Source organism: Psittacula echo (genome assembly GCF_963264785.1).
Source record: "Psittacula echo genome assembly, chromosome: 3".
In the NCBI taxonomy this organism is placed as follows: Eukaryota; Metazoa; Chordata; class Aves; order Psittaciformes; family Psittacidae; genus Psittacula; species Psittacula echo.
Window position 1 is genome coordinate 31,814,103 of NC_137736.1, and position 19,987 is coordinate 31,834,089.

The 19,987-nt window shown below is 39.4% G+C and overlaps 1 protein-coding gene across 1 annotated transcript in view; it reads left to right on the plus strand.

Moving 5' to 3' along the window:
- Nucleotides 1-19,987, plus strand: part of SIM2 (SIM bHLH transcription factor 2) — a gene marked incomplete at its 3' end in the record, with an annotated part of 59,503 nt that overhangs the window by 25,294 nt on the left and 14,222 nt on the right. Inside the window, exons 5-7 of the mRNA XM_080614038.1 lie at nucleotides 11,105-11,190; nucleotides 13,476-13,675; nucleotides 17,409-17,515. Of these exons, the coding sequence (XP_080470164.1) occupies nucleotides 11,105-11,190; nucleotides 13,476-13,675; nucleotides 17,409-17,515 (393 nt within the window). The remainder of the gene's footprint in view (nucleotides 1-11,104; nucleotides 11,191-13,475; nucleotides 13,676-17,408; nucleotides 17,516-19,987) is intronic.

A 19,987-nucleotide genomic window follows, 5' to 3' on the forward strand; every position in this document is an offset into this window, starting at 1 on the left:
AAGGCTCTACGTCTTTATAGAAGATATGCTTAAGGCAAACAGAAGTTACTGAGCTCAGCACAGGGGTAACAGACTGAAGTTTAATGAACTTCATTGTACAGGTTTACACATATGATCTAATGCTTCTTTCTGGCCTTTAAATTGTGCAAGCTATGACTCAATGAAAGCCATAAGCCCCATGATCTGTGGAGGCTTTGGAGAATTTCAGCTGTAACTTACAAAGTCTTTAAACTGCCTTTTTACTTGCATGACCAGCATTGAAAATGTAAAGCAATATGTACTGATCCCTTTCAATGAAAGAAACCAACAGCTGGACTTTCTTTCTGAGGGGATCTGGAGTTGGGAAAAGAATAATCTCTCTCACACAGATATTAAAGGTAGGGTATGCCTTAGCGAATCACCTCACATGAGACTTTAGGCCAACTTTGCACCAGTTGTAACAAAATTAATCCATTATATTCAACTGGGATAGATTAGTAGGGAAAAAAAGAAATTGATCTTTTCCAAATGATGTGTACTGGCTGTGCGCAGATCTCAGATGACTTCACTGGTCATTCATCCCTTCATACCATTCCAAACATTGCTTAATATATTATTGGTCTGCAGCATTTTAGTGTGTTCTGGATTAGTTTTGTACCTGTGAAGCCTTACACCTCAGTTTTCTGCTCCCTATACCATCAGTATATGTTGCATAGGCTGATAAAAGGATTCTTGGGGCCCTATCCTAAGATATGCAACACTTAACTAACAGAAATTTGGGAATTGTTCCATGGTGTAGGGCTGAGAAACCGATTTCTTAGGATATAGAGAAGTTGTGTTGATGTATGCTGTTTCTCCTTGTGCACTTACAACTCTGAAAGACCTTCTTTTTTTGTTCCTTCAAGAAATAACAAACTGGGTCCACTGGATGCGATTCTCCTGCTGGAGCAGAAGATAGTCATCCAGCAGGGTGGTTGAACTCCAAAATGTGGGGGTGTTAGATAACAGTAGTTTCTGAATCTTGGAAGACTTTAAGGTTACATATATGACTGACTGTAGAGACCCAGTGCATGCTGCATATCTCCTCTGCTTAGTGCAGGAGACCTAGTAGGTTGTGGTGCCATGCAAGATTCTGCCTATATTCTGCTAGCCAATAGCTCCAGAACTTCATGGAGGCATGTGAGGAGTTTGCCCTCCACTTCACCTCACTTCACCTCACCTCACCTCATCTGTAGCATAAGACTAAATGTCTGTCAGGCTAGTAAGTCCAAGCTGCTACAGCTCAGCAGCAAAGCATTCTGGTACTAGCATGGTGGGGGATAAAACGTTGAGAGAGATTTGTGAAGCAACTGTTACAAAGTGCTTTGTCCAGAGCTGATAAGCATTTTGAATGTGTCTGAACTAGTGGCTGGCTTTCAGGGACTGAGTCTTCAGGATTGCACTGGGATTACTGACTGCACCCACCTCCCCCTAGCGCGTTCTTTAGAGAAAACAACATGATGACACAAGCTGGGATGCACATACTACAAGAAGTCGCTACCTTAAGAACTCAAATGATGTTGCTGTCAAAAGTATGTCTGTACAAATCAGTTTTGCAGAATTTTTTCTTTAACAGCAGCACAGAGTGGTGGGCTTGTAGCAGCAACATTTACTAAACCTTCTGGAGGTTTTTGGGAAATGCTGCACCTCCTGAACCCAATCTGTAAGAATAGATAAGGAAATTTTAGCATGAAATATCAGGGTAGAGCAAGCTGAGTATGACATGTCAGTCCATCTGTCATCACTGCAGCTGAATGCAAGCAAGCAAGTGAAATTAGAGGTATCTGTACCTCAGGTTAACTGAGACAAGCAATGAAGCAATGCTGAAAAGGGTTCAGCATAGTGTGCTGCTCTTCCATGTGTGTATTTGGAGTCAGACATTGTGTGTCTTTTTTATTAGTTTCATATGCTTTTTCTGATATTTCACTCCTTTAAAATGTCTATAGCTTTCCAATTTTTGCTGACTTGCACACCAAGGCACGGTATACTAAATGCAATATGTATTAACATTCCCCAGAGCAGACAAAGGGAAAGAGAAATACAGTATTTTTTGTAGACATTCCAACTGTCTACAAATGACTTGATAATTCTTATATGACTAGTTATAACCCTAATATAAGTTACACAAGAAATGTGGCATACATTGTGCCAGGTTTTCCACTCCAGTTGATGCCTTAAGGGCTCTATTTCAGTCATCAAAGAAGTAAACGCCAGTGTGTACTTTTCCTCTCCTGGAAGAACCTCTTCCATACATACGTTCTGTTCAATATTACAAAAAGGGAATAGAAATTTGTACATCTGGAAAGTTAATTTTTTATCCTAAGTTTTGAAGTATTTTTTCTAGTAGTACATACACAAATGACAAATGTTGATAGGAATTTTTGTTTGAATTAGTTAAAAAATATTTTATAGGAGAACTGTTATTGAAAGAAATGGTTTAACATGATGATCTTCTTACCACTACTCGTTATCATTTCGAATGTACGAAAGTGGAAAAGAAGGCAGACTGCTGGCACCCCAGTATTTTATTTTTCTCCATTGGTAATTAACAGTAAAATATACCAAAGAGAGCAGAGTGTCTCAGACTGCAAAAGCTGTTCTTTTCCTTTCTGCCTACTGTCTTGTTAAGATTCCTCACTAAGAAAAGTTTGGAAGCAACACTTACAGGAGCAAAGGAAAATTCGGGCAAATGCTAGCAAACGGCTGAGTTTGAATGACAGGAATGACAAAGGAGACAATTTACCCTGTGCAGCTCTGACAGGATTCTGAGTACAGTCGCAACACAGAACAAACTGTGGAAATGGGGAGGGAAGCTGGGCAGTTCATGCAAGCTTGGAACTCTAGGACACAGGCTAACAACAGAACTGATTGCTTTCCTACCACAGCAGGAGCGTTACCAGGGCAAACCAGCTCAGTTTTCAATTTAGTGTGTGCATAGGAACTTGCTCTATTTCTACATATAATTTGCAATTTTGCCATGTAAGGCATTTCATTTTATCATTCAGCTGGTGCCACTCATCTGTCAAAAAAATGAATATTCTCTAATACTTATGCATGTAACCTGCGTGTTGCAGGTAACGATGCTGCAGTGTAACAGGGAGAAGGGAAAGTATGTCTAACCATTTTGTCTCTTCTCTCTTACTTGGAATCAGTTTTGACCACACATACTAAAGAGGGATAGGGGAATGTTGTTTTCATATGTCTTTGTATGCAGGATTTACCTTGAAGAATTGTTCCAGTTACAACCTCACTTTTGCCCTGTTCTTTCCGGCATAGCGATAATAAAGATAGTCAGTATGCACCAGGCTTATGTGTCTAACTCCTCATTTTCTACTAACTCATCTCCAGGCCTGCTTCTGAACTTGTCATAAGGAAAGTCTGCCAAAGGCATTTGCAACCCCCTTCTCATGCTGGCCCTGTTGGTCAATCCTGGATTCCCAGCTTTAAGGACAACCTTAAAATTGTGTATGCTATCATGCAAGCATTTCTTTTGTATGCGCTGCACAGTGCTTTTACTTCTTATTTGTTCTAGAAGTTGGTGTCACCCTCATTCAGAATTAAGGGGTAGAAGCTGTGGCAGTATCTTTCCTGTGTCTCACAAAAGCCTTGTTACACTTACAGGAGACTAGCCAAGATACTCGCATGTTTTTCTAGTCAGTGACATGCTGTGTGGGACCCAGATGCTTTGCAGATTAAACAAGAATAAGAGTAGAACATGTGGGACTTCATAGTATAGAGGGGGTGAGATGAAAGTAAGCAACTGAAAAGGCAAAAACATGCGGAGTGTTTGGGGGATGGGCTATAAAGTGTTATCCAGACACGAACTTGTGGTGTCTGTGTTTCCACCCTGTAAAACAGTCCAGCAGGGACATAGAGTGCAGTTTATCACACATGTGCCTTGTCTCCAGAGGAATGCACTAGCTTTAGCAGGCGCGTGTCTCCACACATGCTGGACTGGAGGGAAGGTAGAAGCAGGTGATCACATGCACAGTGCTTTGGTCTAAATGTGCCTTTTAAGAATAGGTTTCCTCTCCCACACTATAGCTGAAATTTGACATTGCACCCAAGCTGCCATGTAGCGTGCACACGGATCATTAACTGTGCCAAGAGATACCAGTTTTAATGTGGCTTTGTATCTTTCGTAGTGACAAATGAGACATACGTTCTTAAAGCAGCGCATGGTGCTGCAGTGTACCATTTGCATGCTGATATATATTAACTTGCAAAGTGGCTCTGCAACAAAACAATATCATATTTTGCTACTGTCAAAAGTTGGGAGCTTTGGGAAAGAAATGTAAAATAGTAGTTTTTACCTTAGGGAAAATAAAGGCATGAGAATTGAAGCTGTAAAAAACCCTACAATGATCTTTTTTCTCAGTCCACTGTGAAAGCAGTATACAAACCACAGAATTTTGTGACTGTTTTCTTTCAAAAGAGATGAAAGATGTACTGGAAAGTAAAGATGGATTTCATAGTTGTACCCCCAGGGATGGACAACTCTGGCTTCCATAAAGCTTACCATAATTTCACAGAAATGCTTGGAGAATCCTGTTTGGCAGTCATGTGCAGTATGAGTGAAGAAATGCACAAATTCTTTATCCAAAATAGCAAGAAAAATTTTATTTATCAAGATATTTATTCTGGTATGAGAGTAAGAAAATACAAATCTGAAAAATATAAACAGGCTATTTCGTTCTTGACTAGTGCTTGCAGTCAAACTGTATTGCATGATATACTAAGCTAAGAAAAGACAAGGGATTAGTGGAGAAGGTATACTTTGTAGAAATGGTACTCAGTGATGTGAGAAAGACATCCAACTTACATATATCCATAGACAGCAATGTTTTCCTATGTTCTCATTCACAGGTTGCTGTGTTTCAGCTTTGTGAGGATATTAACATGGATGAATTTGGGCTAGGATTTGAATTAAGCCATTTACTCTCTACCTCATTTATAGCTTTTACTGAATCTTCTCAATTGTGTTGTAGCAGTGCTTCAAGGAGGGATCCTCTGTATAATGATCAGAAGATACACTAATATATTGGTAGAACAGAAAAACTCTGCATCTGATAAGGGAAACAGAGAATTTGGTTAAAAAATAAACAGTGATTTATTTGAAATGGGCATCTTGAACATGGATATGGACTCTGATTTGCAGTGCTTCCTCCTATAAAACTCATTACAAGTGACATGTCAATTTTATTAAGATATCTGCTAGTAGATATACTGAAAAAGTCAGAATCTCAGTAACCTCAGTTACACCTTTCCAAAGAAGAGCAGCAGAAAAGATAGAGAAATCTGCTCAAAGAATACAATCAAGTTGATCAAAACTAGTATTTTACTTACATCAGCTTTCATTTCCAGCTATTACCAATCACCCAGTTGGGGAAAAATGGAAAACTGGAATTCCAGGATAAAAACTGAGAGTCTCACCGTTCGTTTTTGAAAAGATTTCAATGAAAGTTTGTGGAGCAGTGGAAAGAGGAAAATCACTTTCAAGTTTTAAACATTGATACAGGGAGGGAAAAAAAAAATACTCAGAAATCTCCTATCATCAGTAAATCCAAGTTATAACAAATATTGGAACTGTTTGGAATTGAAAAATAGACCTTTGATCATGTTCCACATAGAATCATAGAATAGTTAGGGTTGGAAAGGACCTTAAGATCATCTAGTTCCAACCCACCTGCCATGGGCAGGGACACCCCACACTAAACCATGTCACCCAAGGCCTCATCCAACCTGGCCTTGAACACCGCCAAGGATGGAGCATTCACAACCTCCCTGGGCAACCCATTCCAGTGCCTCACCACACTCACAGTAAAGAATTTCTTCCTTATATCCAATCTAAACTGGATAAAGAAAAGCACTATGCCAAAAATGGGAGGGTAAACATTCAGAAAGAACCCTAAAGCTCTGCTTTTCATCTCTAATTCCTGTAGTAGATAAACACAACGTCAATAAGTTCTGGTAAATGTTAAGAGCTTTACTAAGATGGTTGGTCTGCTTTTCAAGAAGCTATCATCAGAGCCTTTCAAGATACTTAGTAATTTAGAAGTGGGGCCGGAGGTTTCTTTTTAACTATAGCAGCTATTCAGACATTTTCTTGACTCATCTTCTGAAAAAAAACTTGAATGGAAGAATGTACAAACTTTGAAATTTATACAACTCACTTCTGAAAAGAAAGATCACTTTCCTGATTATCTTGAAATTGTTTGGGAGGGGGAAACAAGTCACGTTTAGGTAAAGAGGGAAAATGGTTGCTGGCATAGAAAGTAATGGGGAAGATGGGAAAAGCAGATGCATTCTGCAATACTTACACATGTAAAGGAGAACTTCAGTAAAACCTTTCATAGCAGTACACAGCTGTTTGTCAGAATTACAGATGGCTGTAGCAAATGCTAGAGAAGGTGCAATTAAATGGGCAGATTTTGTCATATGTAGTGGAGTTGCTGGAAGAGTAGATATTTCAGAGAAATAGTGCTGAATAAGATACAACAACGGTGAAATTTAGCATGATTTGCCGTAAAATTGGCTATCTCCATGTGGTGACTGCTCATTTTTTTTAAACCTCAAGTGGCTGGGAGAGGAGTGGCTGGAAAGCAGCCCTGCAGAAAGGGATCTGGGCGTGCTGGCTGATGCTGAGCTGGGTATGGCTTTGGCAGTCAAGAGGATTAACCGCATTCTGGGGCGCATCAAACACAGTATAACCAGCCAGCTAAAATAGGCAATTATCCCCCTGCATTCAGCATTGGTGTGGCCTCACCTTGGTGCTGTGTGCAGTGTTGGGCCCTGCAATTTAAGAAGGATGTTGTCTTGGGTTCAGCCCATGACAGATGTGAAGGTGCTTGAATGCATCCAGAGGAGGGGAACAAAGCTGATGGAAGGGCTGGAAGGAATGTCCTGTGAGAGGCAGCTAAGGACTTTGGGTTTGTCTAGTTTGGAGAAAAGGAGGCTGAGGGGTGACCCCATCGCTCTGTACAGCTTTCTGAGGAAAAGACATGAAGAGGGATGTGCTGAGCTCTTCTCCCTGGTATCTGGTGATAGCATGTGTGGGAATTGTTCAAAGCTGCATCAGGGGAGGTTTAAACTGCATGTTAGGAAGTATTTCTTTACTGAAAGGGTGGTCAAACACTGGAACAGAGAGGTGGTTGATGCCCCAAGCCTGTCAGTGTTCAACACACAGTCTTTAATTACTTAAGAACTGGTAGAACTGAATTGGTTTACTCTCTGTTTCAAACCTCATTTAGTTTCTTGATAGCCTAAGATTCTTTCTGTTATTTACATGTGCTGTACTTGCATGTTTGCTTGAAAAAACGCTACTGATATCAATAATTACATTACTATGTCTAGGTGCTCTATGTTGTTATATTTTTGAATTTTTTCAAAACATAATTCTGATTGATAAAATCACTTAACTCTTAACAATAGTTGGTTACGTTCACCTTTTACTTAAGTCTGGAGTGAATATTTTACATTTACTGGGTTTCTATCTTCTTTAATTCGAGAGTTTTCTACATCCCTGGACATCTCCAGTCATTTTGCTTTTAGAGCAGGTGCTGGCTATTTAAGCTACAGGCTTTTTGTCCTGCTTTATAACTGAGCTTTCATGCCTAATATCTCCCCACAATTTTGTGATTAACCTCTGCAGCAGGACAGCATGCATTAGTAATCACTCTTCTCACAACTCATCTGATTTCTCCTATTTGAATATTCAGCATCTCTCTCTTGGCTTGCTAAACCTTTATGTACCTCATTTTCTTTCTACATTCTCTTCATCAGAGTAGACCATCTTAATTGCATCAGATACAGCCTAGATGTGATATTTTAAGTTTTGCATTATATTGATGGATGTATTAACATCCAGCAGGATGCTGGGGTCTATTTATTTCCTAATCAGCTTTACAATTACAAATTTACTTTAGTTCTATTTTTGCTTTGCTACCCCCTTCTGCTACTTTGCAGGTAATTGGGGAGTCACACTGGCAAAAGTATCGGTTAATATGAATGCTAATTCACACTGTTCACAGTCTTGCACATCTAGGCTTTTTATGTGACAGTTTTGGTCTTACTGTTTCTTCGTATTTTGCAATCTCTTGATAAAGTCTGGAGATGGTTTTATTCCCAGCAGGTGCACACAAACATACATGTACACAGAGCCCACCAATGACAGATCAACACAGAAGAACAGTGTTTTTACAGGCACCACATGCACGCTAGTGGCACTCACGTAAGCATGAACAATATAAGTAGTCTTCCTTGCCAGTGAGTCAGTCTCAAAGCTTGCTAGTAGATTTTATACACTCACACACACACCTACAAGGATCTCTCCCTGGTAACTTTTGTGTTCTTCAACTCTAATCTTGCAAACAAGATGCCAGATGCCATGTGGTGCCTGCACATTATTCATTGGGCACCTTGACACAACCGTGAGCCTTACCCAGCCATTGTAACAATCCCAGCTGTAAGGCTCTGCATCCACCTGTGCTATAGACACTGCATTACTAAATAACTGCTTTAACAGTTCTTATGGTCTCAGACCATCTCGGAATGGTCAGTCTCTCTTTTTCTTCCTTAGACAATTCTTGTTGCCCTCCTCCCCAGTGTGGGGAAGCAACTCTTGCAGCACCACGGGGCTCCCACACAAACACAATCAATCACCCTTAATACACATAGGAGGAGCAACACTTATCATCATGTATATGTTACTTTGGCCTGTTCGGGTATAGCAGTACGTCAGTCAGGGCCCAGATTCTTTTTGGCCACATGGATCATCTCTCCTTTTGCTTACTTAAGGCATTTTCATATCAGCTAGATAAAGCCTCAAAAATGGAAGCTCCCAGATGAGTCCAAAGTTACATCATGGGTAAATTTTCCCTCTTTAGATTGCAGGTATATGATAAATTGATTTAAGAGACTAGACTTTGTTGGTTAAGCAACACACTACTAAACCCCTATTAATTCAATGATCAAAAATTAATAAATACATCGTTATTAAATTGCAGGTACAGATTTTTGCACTTGGTTGCATATAACAACAAAGATACTGATTATTACTCTTCTGTCTATCGAATCACAATTCTATCAATCTTCCCTCCCCACACCACTTAGAAGTAGGTGGCAACTCTAGTGCTATTTACTCTGGCCTCCTACACCACAAAACATGTTTGCCCTGGAATTGTTTTAAACACTCTACTGGTTTCCTAGAGGGCCTGTAACTAGTTACAACGACTGGCGTTCAGGGGACCTCTTGCTTACAATCTACCATAATGAAATCAGAGACACAAGATCTCTTCTAAAATAATGCAATAGTGACCAATTTTCAATAATAAAAGTAAAATATTATCCTACAGTCTAGGTACTACTCTAGTTTTATAGATGCCTAAAAACCATGCTGTGTTTCAGAACCTATTCCTGGTGGAAGAATGAAGTTAGAGCTGGCTGTTTCTGGTAGCAGTGCACCAGTCTGCAGTAACATTTAAAAATGAAGTAAGCAACAAATAGAAGGCTAATGAATAGTGTCTGGAAGAAGTTTGTCACTGAAAGAGAACCTTTTAGGTCTTGTAGCAGGACATATGAGAAGTTTAAGGCATTGCTTCCTTTCTACTAATCATCTTTTTTTATAGAAGAATGAAAGTAATTTAAATTGCTAGCAACTCAGTCCATGTGCAAGGATGGTCTTTATATGCTTGTTACTGTGCATTATTTTTCTCTCTTGCCCCCTCAAAGAGAGAAAGTTATCTTTATTTTGTGTGTATGGGACTGTGGCAAAAAGAGAGCAAGAACTAGTGTTAAGTCACACAGAAATTCTGTATTGAAGCCATGATTTGCATGTTCCCAACTCTCAAATCCATTCTTTACTTGTGAGATCATGCTTCAGCAATAGCAATCTGTACTGTACGGCTTCCTCCCACCAAAATGTATACATTTGTATTTAAAACTCCAGTAGATATGCCAGTTCATTTAAATGCCTGCTTTTCCCCATATGGATGTAATTTGCATTGGGAAGATAAATGGAAAATTCACATCCTCAAGAAGGCTGATTCTAGTTGGGATGCACTACACATCACACTTTTCACTAAATCCTTTTTCTGTGGTTGTATCTTCAGACCTTTAAACTCAGAACTTTACATAGAGTTTATTGGTTTCCAGGTAGTGGTCTGAGGCTCAAGCCAATGCAGGTGTGTGGCTAAGAGGTGTTAATTGGGTGATGGATGCACAAAAATCAGAAACACAACAATTGAATCAAATTGAAGCAAGACTTGAGCTGATTACAGTGGACTTTGGATCAAACTCTGTGGGGAAGTAGGAGGTAATACACATTACAACAAATCTGAATACTCCTCTACTTCCCTGATTTTTCTGTTCACAAACATACCAAATGACTTGTCTTTTCCTGATGCAGTTGTGTTCTGCAAAACCACAGCTTTCAGTAAAAAACTGAACTAATTAATGATGTCTGAACTGTTATTAAGAATAATTAATGCTAAAAATAATAGTAACTTATTCTTAGCAGAAAATAAGTGTGTACCTGAGCAATAGTTAACTTTAAACACTTCTGAAGGTTACCCATGAAGACATTTGTTTAAAAGCTATCCACCAAGATGGTTTTGGAAGTCAATGAAACAGGTAATAATATTGCATATGGAGGTCAGAAGTTCTCCAGTCTACGCATGACTATCAACATATACTCAAATTACTACAAAACCAATTAATTTTCTTGTTTGCCATTCTATTATTATTTTGGAGAGTACTTTCATTTACCTGCACTCCAAAGGATACATTTCCTTAACTTTACTAATTTGGGCTGGTACCCAGATGTTCAGAAACAAGGTGCTTGCCTTATGGTGGTAAAACCAGAAATTTGGAGACCTAGTCATGCTGACTTGTACAGCTTTCACAGGGAATCCTAACATGAAGGTGAAATAAATTCTGAGGGCAGAGATTGAGCAGGAAAGTAGAATGGCTGACTTCTACAGCTGTCAAAGACTGAGACATAAACACATCTGTTAAATAATGAAAGGCAATATTACGGACAGTTTTGAAATCTTCAGTAATAAATGATCAGTGTGGTTTGTGCTTTCAGAATATGAAATTGAGAGGTCATTTTTCCTGAGAATGAAGTGTGTCCTAGCCAAGAGGAATGCGGGATTGACATGCAGTGGCTACAAGGTAATGTATATAAGCTTTGCAGCCCCTCTCTTAGCCCCCACCCCCAAGTATTCAAGAAGTAACAAGTTGATTTATGTAGTGGTTTTTCCCTATGTGTAGCTGAAAACAAAATCTGTGATGGAAACAATCAGAACAGGTTTTTTGTTTGCCACTGCTGATTGCAGGTTCCCTTAGTAATGCAAGCCTACACTCTCACAATGTGTTAGAGTTTACTTTTGTGGCACATTCCCACATACTGATTCCTGATCTTCAAGACTGGGGAATTGGCTGGAGGACAGCCATGGACATGCAAGGAGAGCACACAGATGGGTATCACTCCCCTGTGGAACTGGACGCGGATGAGGCAGGAACTTAGAAGTCTTCCTGCATCCCTCTGCCTTGGTGTTACTGTGCTCTGGCTGAGCAGCCAACCCATCATACTAGTCACTTCATTGGCCTGACCAGAATTACCTCACCATTAATGAGACTGTAATGTTACCACAAACAATCATTGCTATCAACTTGGGGTTGAATTGTACTAAACCACCAAGTGTGTTTATAAATCTTACCATTTGTGTTAGTTTTCTATTTATTACATTAAATGAGAAGCCACAGCAGATGCTGAGATTCTATAATAACACCTGCCATTCACGTAGTTCTCATTTTCAGCTCCACAGTGTGCATTTGCTGCTCTTTGAGCTGCACAGTATAATTCTATTCCTTAAGCATCAGGAGAGAAGGGTACTTCATATGCAGTCTGGTGAGGATTCATTTTGTTCAAGTCATTCAAAAACAAAAAGGAAAGCACACAAGAGAAGCAGAGCTCTTTAAAAGAATGTGTTCGAAGTCCAGGCATATATCTGTCTATTTACACTGCTATCTACCTGGTTAGACTGATAATTCTTCATTACATGGACTCATGTTTGCTCAGCTGCTTCCCAATAAGAATGATTCTGTCCCAAAGCTGAATTGGAAATCAGGCAAGAGAGTCTGTAATGGTGGTATCTCTGTATATTTGTAAGTGGGTTTTTTTCTTCTTCTTTTTAAATTTTTATTTATTTATTTTCTCCCCATTTATAACATAGGGATCACCTTCTTTTTTATTCTGCTCACTATTAAAAGTTTACACAGTGAAATATTTGAGGATGTATTAATCTAGAAAGAAGTTGGCCTAAATTTATTCTCTGACAGCACTTAGAGTCAGGACTTACTAATTTTGAAAATATCACCTGATTAGCTGAAGCACAAGAAAACCTCATAAATCAAATAGTATGGGAATGAGTAGGATCTGAAGAGAGATCTTAAATAAGTTTCTCTTGCTACTGTACTTTTGCTAAACACACTAATCACTTTGGTGATTAGAGGAGGAATGAAGGTTATACCGGAGGAGCCCATTTATAGCTGACTATTCAGTAGGTTATTCAGGGGTACTAAACACCCCTGAAAGTAGAAATTAATTCATTTCCATTGGACATAGTGAAAAGTGAAGCTAATACAGAATTAAGCTGAATGATGTGTAGTATGCCTGCTGTTTGGACTAGAAAATTGGAAGGAGCACAAACGATTTCTAAACACCAGCACTACATTAAATAAATCTTATGTTCTGGATAGTCCCCAGGTTACAATTTTACCCTCTCTTTAGCTGACATAGTGAATTTTTACAGTCTAACACTGAAGTTATGGCTCCTCTGATTAGGAATTGTATATGGGGATTCAAAAGTCTGCTCTCAAGACCCTGGGCTTGGTCATATGTCAAAAGAATGTCATCTGAACTTTACTGGAGAACTTACTTGAACTCATTTCTAGTGCATTTACATGTACAGCAGTTAATTTTTATAAATGTGATGCATTAATCTTCACTGGATTTTTAAAGTGTCTGGTTTTCATCAGAATAATAACTCATTAAAATATAAATGCTTATATGTACCTCTGTGTGTGAGAGAGAGAGCCATTTGAAAAAGCGACTTCCATATTTTTTGATTAATAACAGGAATTCTGACTATATCTATGAGAAATCTATATTAAGGAGAGTTTAAAGTATTAACTAGAAAATGTCTAGATAGTCACCAAAGAGCATGTATTTTAATACTGGATTAATCATGTTGGCAGTAAACACAAGACCTGCATTTACTGTGTTTTAATCTCCATTTATAAATAACTGCACTTCTGAAGGCTTAATAGACTATGCAGTATGCAACTGTTATAAGGATGTATTGCTTTGTAACTTCATTGAAACTGGGTGGTCAGCTGGCTTGCAGCCTCTTCCATTGCCATCAGATATTGAGTGTGTTTTCTTCTCATGCCAGGTGATCCACTGCAGTGGCTATTTGAAGATACGACAATATATGCTAGATATGTCTCTGTATGATTCCTGTTACCAAATCGTTGGACTGGTGGCTGTAGGTCAATCTTTACCTCCCAGTGCAATCACTGAGATCAAACTTCACAGTAACATGTTTATGTTCAGAGCAAGTTTGGACTTAAAATTAATATTCCTAGATTCCAGGTAAGCAGCTATTTCATTTCCAGCATAAAATGTTTTCAAAATCAAGTGTTTTCATAAGCTACAATGGTTTCCAAACATATCAAAATATCCATGAAAAAATAAAGCGATCCAAAATAGATCCATGACACAAAACCCATATGGGTCTTCAAAGCCCTCCAGGTATCTGGATAGACCATACTTTGTCTTGAGTGCCAGCATATAAAAGCATGTACAATTTAACTTATAGTTACTTACAGTTTCAGAAAGCCAACTAAAGCCTTCCTGCTGTGAGTAATTGATAGATGAGTAGTAACATATTTTTACCTTAAAGAACATACTAAGCTAGCAAAAGGAATAAGGATGTACCATCATCCCAAAACAAAACAAAACAAAACAAACAAGCAAAAGCCCAAAACAAGACCAACTGAAGTACTTCCTGAGGTCATCCAGAAAGTCTTTGACAGAGTAGTAAGAACAGTCTTCTACACTTCAGTGTAATGCCTCAACGATGGAACCAACCCTACTAATGGGGTTAGAATAAAAATGAATTGGCTACTACATGAAAACACTGCCATCTTACACAAAACTTGTCAAAATGGCTGTTGCTGAGGAAAGAGAACCCTGTCTTCACTCTCGTCTTATGTAGCTCACATACCAGCTAAGAAGAGCACAAAACCAGAACTGAACGAGTTGTGAAATGATTCATTTCCCTCTTTTTGAAACATGGTATCTTTTAGTGTACAATGATACTTTGTACTGTGCAGTTCCAGATAACTTGAGGGGAAAACCCCAATTCCCACACAATAAAACAGATTTGGCTATTGACAAGATAATCTTTCTTCAAACTATCCCTGCATGTGGAGCAGTATGTCACATACTCTGTCATTTCTCTGGCATGCGGGATTTGCAAGAGGCAGAAATGATGTTCATGTGTAAATAGAGAAAAAGAGTCTGTATCCAGCGAGGAAATTTTGCATGGCAGGTCAACCATGTAAGAGCATGCTCTTTGGCCATGCTGAGTCAATGAGATAGTGGGCCATCAGCTGCTAAAATACAAAGAACCAGTTGTTTCTGGAATCCTTCCTTTTTTTGGCATGCTTTACTTTATGTAACAGCTACAAAGAAGCACAAGGGGGTTAGCAACATGTCCTTGCATGCACAAAAAATGAAATTATGTGCCTAAGAGGAACTGCCTGGAGACATAGTGTCTTCAAAGGAAACTGTATAACCAGAGGTGTTGACAGGCGCACAGAAAGAACCAGGGTGGTTGCATATAGCTGAGTTTACCAAAGAGCAGATGAGCGTCGTCTGCACACAGGACAATCAGGGGTATTAAGCACTACCAAAGCCTGTTGCTCTTCCAGCTGAGCAAACCAAATTATATTTGCTCAGACCAGGGACATATTAGGAATAAGACAAAACTGTTTTCAGGCTTGCTTCTGGTATCCATACAAGGAAAACTGTTGCTAGATCTTTAGAGGTAACAGTCACAGCAGACAGGCCAGTATGAAAACCATTGGAAGGAGCAGTTAAATAAGCTTTTCTAGACACCTAAAATATGCAAGAGTTCATTTATGAAGGTCACTGGAAAAGGGAGACACTTCCCTCCAAAGTGATCTGCTGCTTCTGAGTTTCATGGTGCAGCCTATGCATTCACTGCTATACGGTTTATAAAGGCTTTAAAGGACAGAACTGATCATTGAGGCAAACTGTGTTTCCTTTTGTGTGCCCTGTCACATGCAAAGAACAATCTTTAGAGCCCAGGCTCCCTAGCATGGCTTATTGAGGGGCTAGGTTTGTGTTAAGGAGGTCGAGCAGCTGAGTTTGTTTCTAGAGTCAAAGTTTTCAAAAGTTTGGGTGTCTGCAAAACAGTTAATGATGGTGGGGTTTTTTTGGTCCATGGGAAAATCCGGTTCAAAAGCGAGGCTGTGCCGCCAGAAAAATTAACTTGGCTTAGGTTTGTGGCGTTTTGTTTGGTTTTGGGTTAGCTGTTTCTGTACGCACCAATTGAGTAGACTAAAACTGCTACCTTTGTTTTAATTGCACTGAAGTCAGAAGGAGCACTGAAACTTGATCAGGACCTTTCACCAGTATTTCACCATGCTGGCAGGCTTAAGTGAGAATTCGGGCCTCTAGAACTGTAAGCCACGCTTACAAGGGACAGCACACACTGTGGAGGAGAAACACAAGCATATATTCATATATCCTGCTGTAGAAAGAGACCACGTGCTCACCCCACAGTGGCAGTCCCTGACTGAAGCAAAGGCATGCAAGAGTTCCCCAGATGAAGGCATAGCTAGGGGAGGTATGGATGTAAATGTACTGTATTTATAATACATCAGACCATGAAGATATTATTGGTTTTCCTGGTTGTTTATCAATTTCCTTCAGAAGAATCCTCCCCCTCAATGCTCTCTCTCAAGTAGAATGTAAAGTCCCCAGTCTTCGTGGGTCCCCACATGATTGCTGAGCGTTAGGGTATGAGTAAACAGGATGCATAATAGTCACTAAAAATTAATTAAAAAAAAGTAATCAAATTGTCTGCTGCCCCCCAATGACACATGCTGCTTGAGACCCATCTATCCATTTCTGTAGACACTACTGTGTTATTCCCTGATAGTGTATCTTATTAGTGTTTCAGACTTGTGAATGTTGTGACCATCCCCAGTCATTGCACTAGTTATAAAGAGGCCTTGGTCATGTGAACTGTATTCCTTCTGAATCAATCTAAATTGGAGTACAGCCTCTAAGAGCATGCCGAAGGCACTCCAAGTCCATAGGTCAAGACTGGAGCTAGTCCCAGGTAAAAGTCCCAAAATTAAACTATGCAGATGCACCTGCTGCTGCAGCAGTAGATCCTCAGCAGTAGCAATTTTACTTTACATATTGCCTGCTAATGGACTGTGTTGCTTATTATTGTAGACATGCCTTTGCATGTTCTGCTCTGTTCTGCCTTTTTAGGTGCAGAAAGCCCAGGACAGCATAAAACATCCCCAGCAACACTAGGTAACCAAGCCACGTTATGGCTGAGTTGTACTTTATATTTTAAGGATTTTTTTTCTCGAGCAACTATGCTAAATAAACAAAAGTCCATTTTGAAACATGAAGTTTGACTCTTCAGGTCTGACTAGGTGTAGTCTGGTTCTTTAACATCTAAAGAGGTGCTGCTGTTTCAAATTTGTTCCATTATCCCATTCCCATCATAGGACATTTTTGTGAAGTCTGCCTTCAGCCTTCCTTTTCTTAGCTTGTGATCCTCACAACTGCTTGTCTTTCCACATTCTCAGCTGGAATAAGCTCCTGCTTCCTTCTTCTGTTAGGTGTTAACCTGAATTTATTTATAGACCACAATCACAACTTCCATGGGCTAACATATATGCTACATTTTTATATTTACAAAAGCAAATGAAAATGTGTCAGCAGTCCACGAGAGTAGTTCTATTGTTTCATGAATGGCTCCTCAACCGGATCTTTGTGCAAAGGATCATGCATGGCCGTGGCAAAAGCCCAAAGTGGAAATAAGTAAAAGAACTTTTTCCTGCCTGTGCATAAGGCTGGCCAGAGAATTAGCTGCACCTTGTTTTGGCTGGGTTGAGAGGGTTTATTTTCTTATAAAGACGAGGATTTTCTGTCCAAAACTAACATTTTGTCCTGCAATTTTTAGGCACCTGATTTGTTGGCACAATCAAACATTAGGTTAATGAAATTGAATATTCCTAGAGATTTTGCTTATTATGGAACCTTCCATTTCCAGGGTGACTGAATTAACTGGATATGAGCCCCAAGACCTGATAGAAAAAACCCTCTACCACCATGTTCATGGCTGTGATGTGTTCCATTTGCGATATGCTCATCATTTGTGTAAGTAAAAAGAATGCTAGACTGAAATATGTTAAGTAGAGTGAGAAGTTTTGCAGAGAGCAAGTGCTATGCTGGAAAGTAGAGAGAGCTTTCCAAATCTTGACTGTAGATAGATTTTCTAAAGTGCTTGGCTGTCACTTAAGGAAACCATTAGTTTTGCAAATAAGCGAGACACTCAACGTGCTGTGCTTGGGGAGGGGATAAAAAGAAAAAATATCTGGCCACTTTTATCTGTCAACTTAAAAGATCTGGGCTCTTTTGAAAATTTGGGCTTGGTTCTGGGTGGTGAACTTCTGAAGGGAAAAAACCAAGAGCAAGTGAGTGAGTGAGAGGGGAAAATCTGAGCTTTCCTGGCCTCTGTTGTTGAAGTAAAAATTATGCAACAGCTCCCCATGCCCCTGAAAGATGTTATTAATAATCATCCCATGTTTGAAGTGAATTGCAAAACCAAAACTTCCTTAGATTAATATTCATTAATAGCATGTGGGTGAGGTTTGGAGAATGGAGTGTCAGGAAAAAAAATTACACATTTAATAATTTCCCATCTTCCAACAGAGACACTAATAATATCTTCAGACATCTGGATCTGGGAAGTAGTTCATTCAGTAGCACATTAATTTGAGAAGCAAATTGAGGGAATAGCTGAACTCTGGATTTGGCTCAGTCTATCGCAGCCCATATGATGCAAAGACGACATCCAAAACCCAGTGTCAGTGAATTTTTTTTTCCAGATTGCTCCTGTAGGCTGAAAGCAGCCAGAGTCAAATCCTTCTTTTAGGCTCCCTGAAGGAGAAAGCAGTCAGTTCTTCACCTTAGTGTGGGCTATTCATGAGGATCTGGAATATAAAAGAGATTGTAGCTGTATTTGGCCAGCCAGTTCCGAAATTCCAAATGCCAAATTCTGCTGATGGCAGTGTGTATTACACCTGGGAAAGCAGAAGCTGGTCTTCATAGCAAGTTCATATTTGCTAGAACACCACTGAATGCTCTGGGCTATTGCAAACTAAAAACTAGAATGACCAGGGTACATAGTAATGCTCTGTTGGGGGCATTCTCTTTGTGGTGTTAACGGCTCCACCTGGCCGTGACTGTTGACCTGTATAAAACACCACTCACTGTCTCCACAAGACTATTTGGAATACCTATGTTAACCAGCATAGAGATACCGCAATCATCTCTGGGAAAGAGTTTTCCATTTTAGAACAGAATGATGAATAATTCTGTGTGTGGTAGAAGACTTGTATTTTGGCTGCCAGTTTGATCCATGTACAACTGGAGTTTTAAATAAAGAGACAAAACATGTTTACTGAATTACACCTTCCCCCCAAGAAAAAAGAAATCCTCAGCCAAGCAGGATAACTAAAAGCCATTCTCTAGGTACTCTGTCTGAATTACAAAGGTAACTGATTGTAAGTTTAAAAACAAACAGAAGAAAAATGTGAGCCATATGCATAGAAGTTTATGAAAATTTCAAAGCAAATAAATACCAAGAAGCAAAAAATAATGGCTAATGCTTGGGCAACAGTGGGAACAGTGTACAATCATGGTTAGAATACCAAGTAATAGGAATTATTAAAACAGATGTAAAATGTACAAATTTCCTCTGGGGATCACTGTTATAACTCCCCCACAATCCATCAGTAAATGTCTGAGGAATGTGAACAGTAAAAGGTTGGCAAGTTTGACATCCCATTCTCTAAAGCAATCTGATGATTAAGTGTCATCTGATGAAGAAATCTGGAGAGAAACATCTTACACCTAATAACGGTATTAAGGGAAGAAAAAAAAAGAAAGGGAAAAATAAAAAAGGAAATCCTAAACTAGGGTAAGCAATTGCTTTTTCAAAGAGAAAAAAAATCCCAAACTGAAGACCTGAAATAACTGAACTTTAAGTTGGGCAGTGCAGAGGACAAAACAAAGGAACAGCGAGGAGAACTAGTTAGAAGGGATATCAGAACATATAGAACATCAGACCATGAAGAAACTGTAGATATGAATATTTGCCTAAGGGGTGCTAGTAGCACACAGTGCTTCCTGTTTTAAACATCTGATTAGCTTCCAGCTGTATGAAAAAGCTTCTGGTGTTTGAACTAGTGTTGTTTATTTCTATAGCACCATCAATATACACAGTGTTTGCTCTGCAACTGGGGAAATATGGCCGCACAAATAATGAGTCCCTGCCTAAGGATATTGCATTCTAAAAGACAGGATAGAAAATCTGTTCCAGTACAGACAAAATATCCCTCTGTTCCAGTATAGACAAAATATTTTTCTGGCCTCAGAGAAGCCACTTCATTTGTACCATTATCTTTCTGCGCAGATGATTTTGTGCATCCCACATGTTATAACATCATTGCTTTTCCCCCATGGGAACTTTCACAAGTCAATCTCTGTGCCTTGGCAAGGCAAGCCAAAGCCCAAGCCCAAGCCCTAGTCCCAGCTCCAGCCCCAGCCCCAACTGATGTCATCACC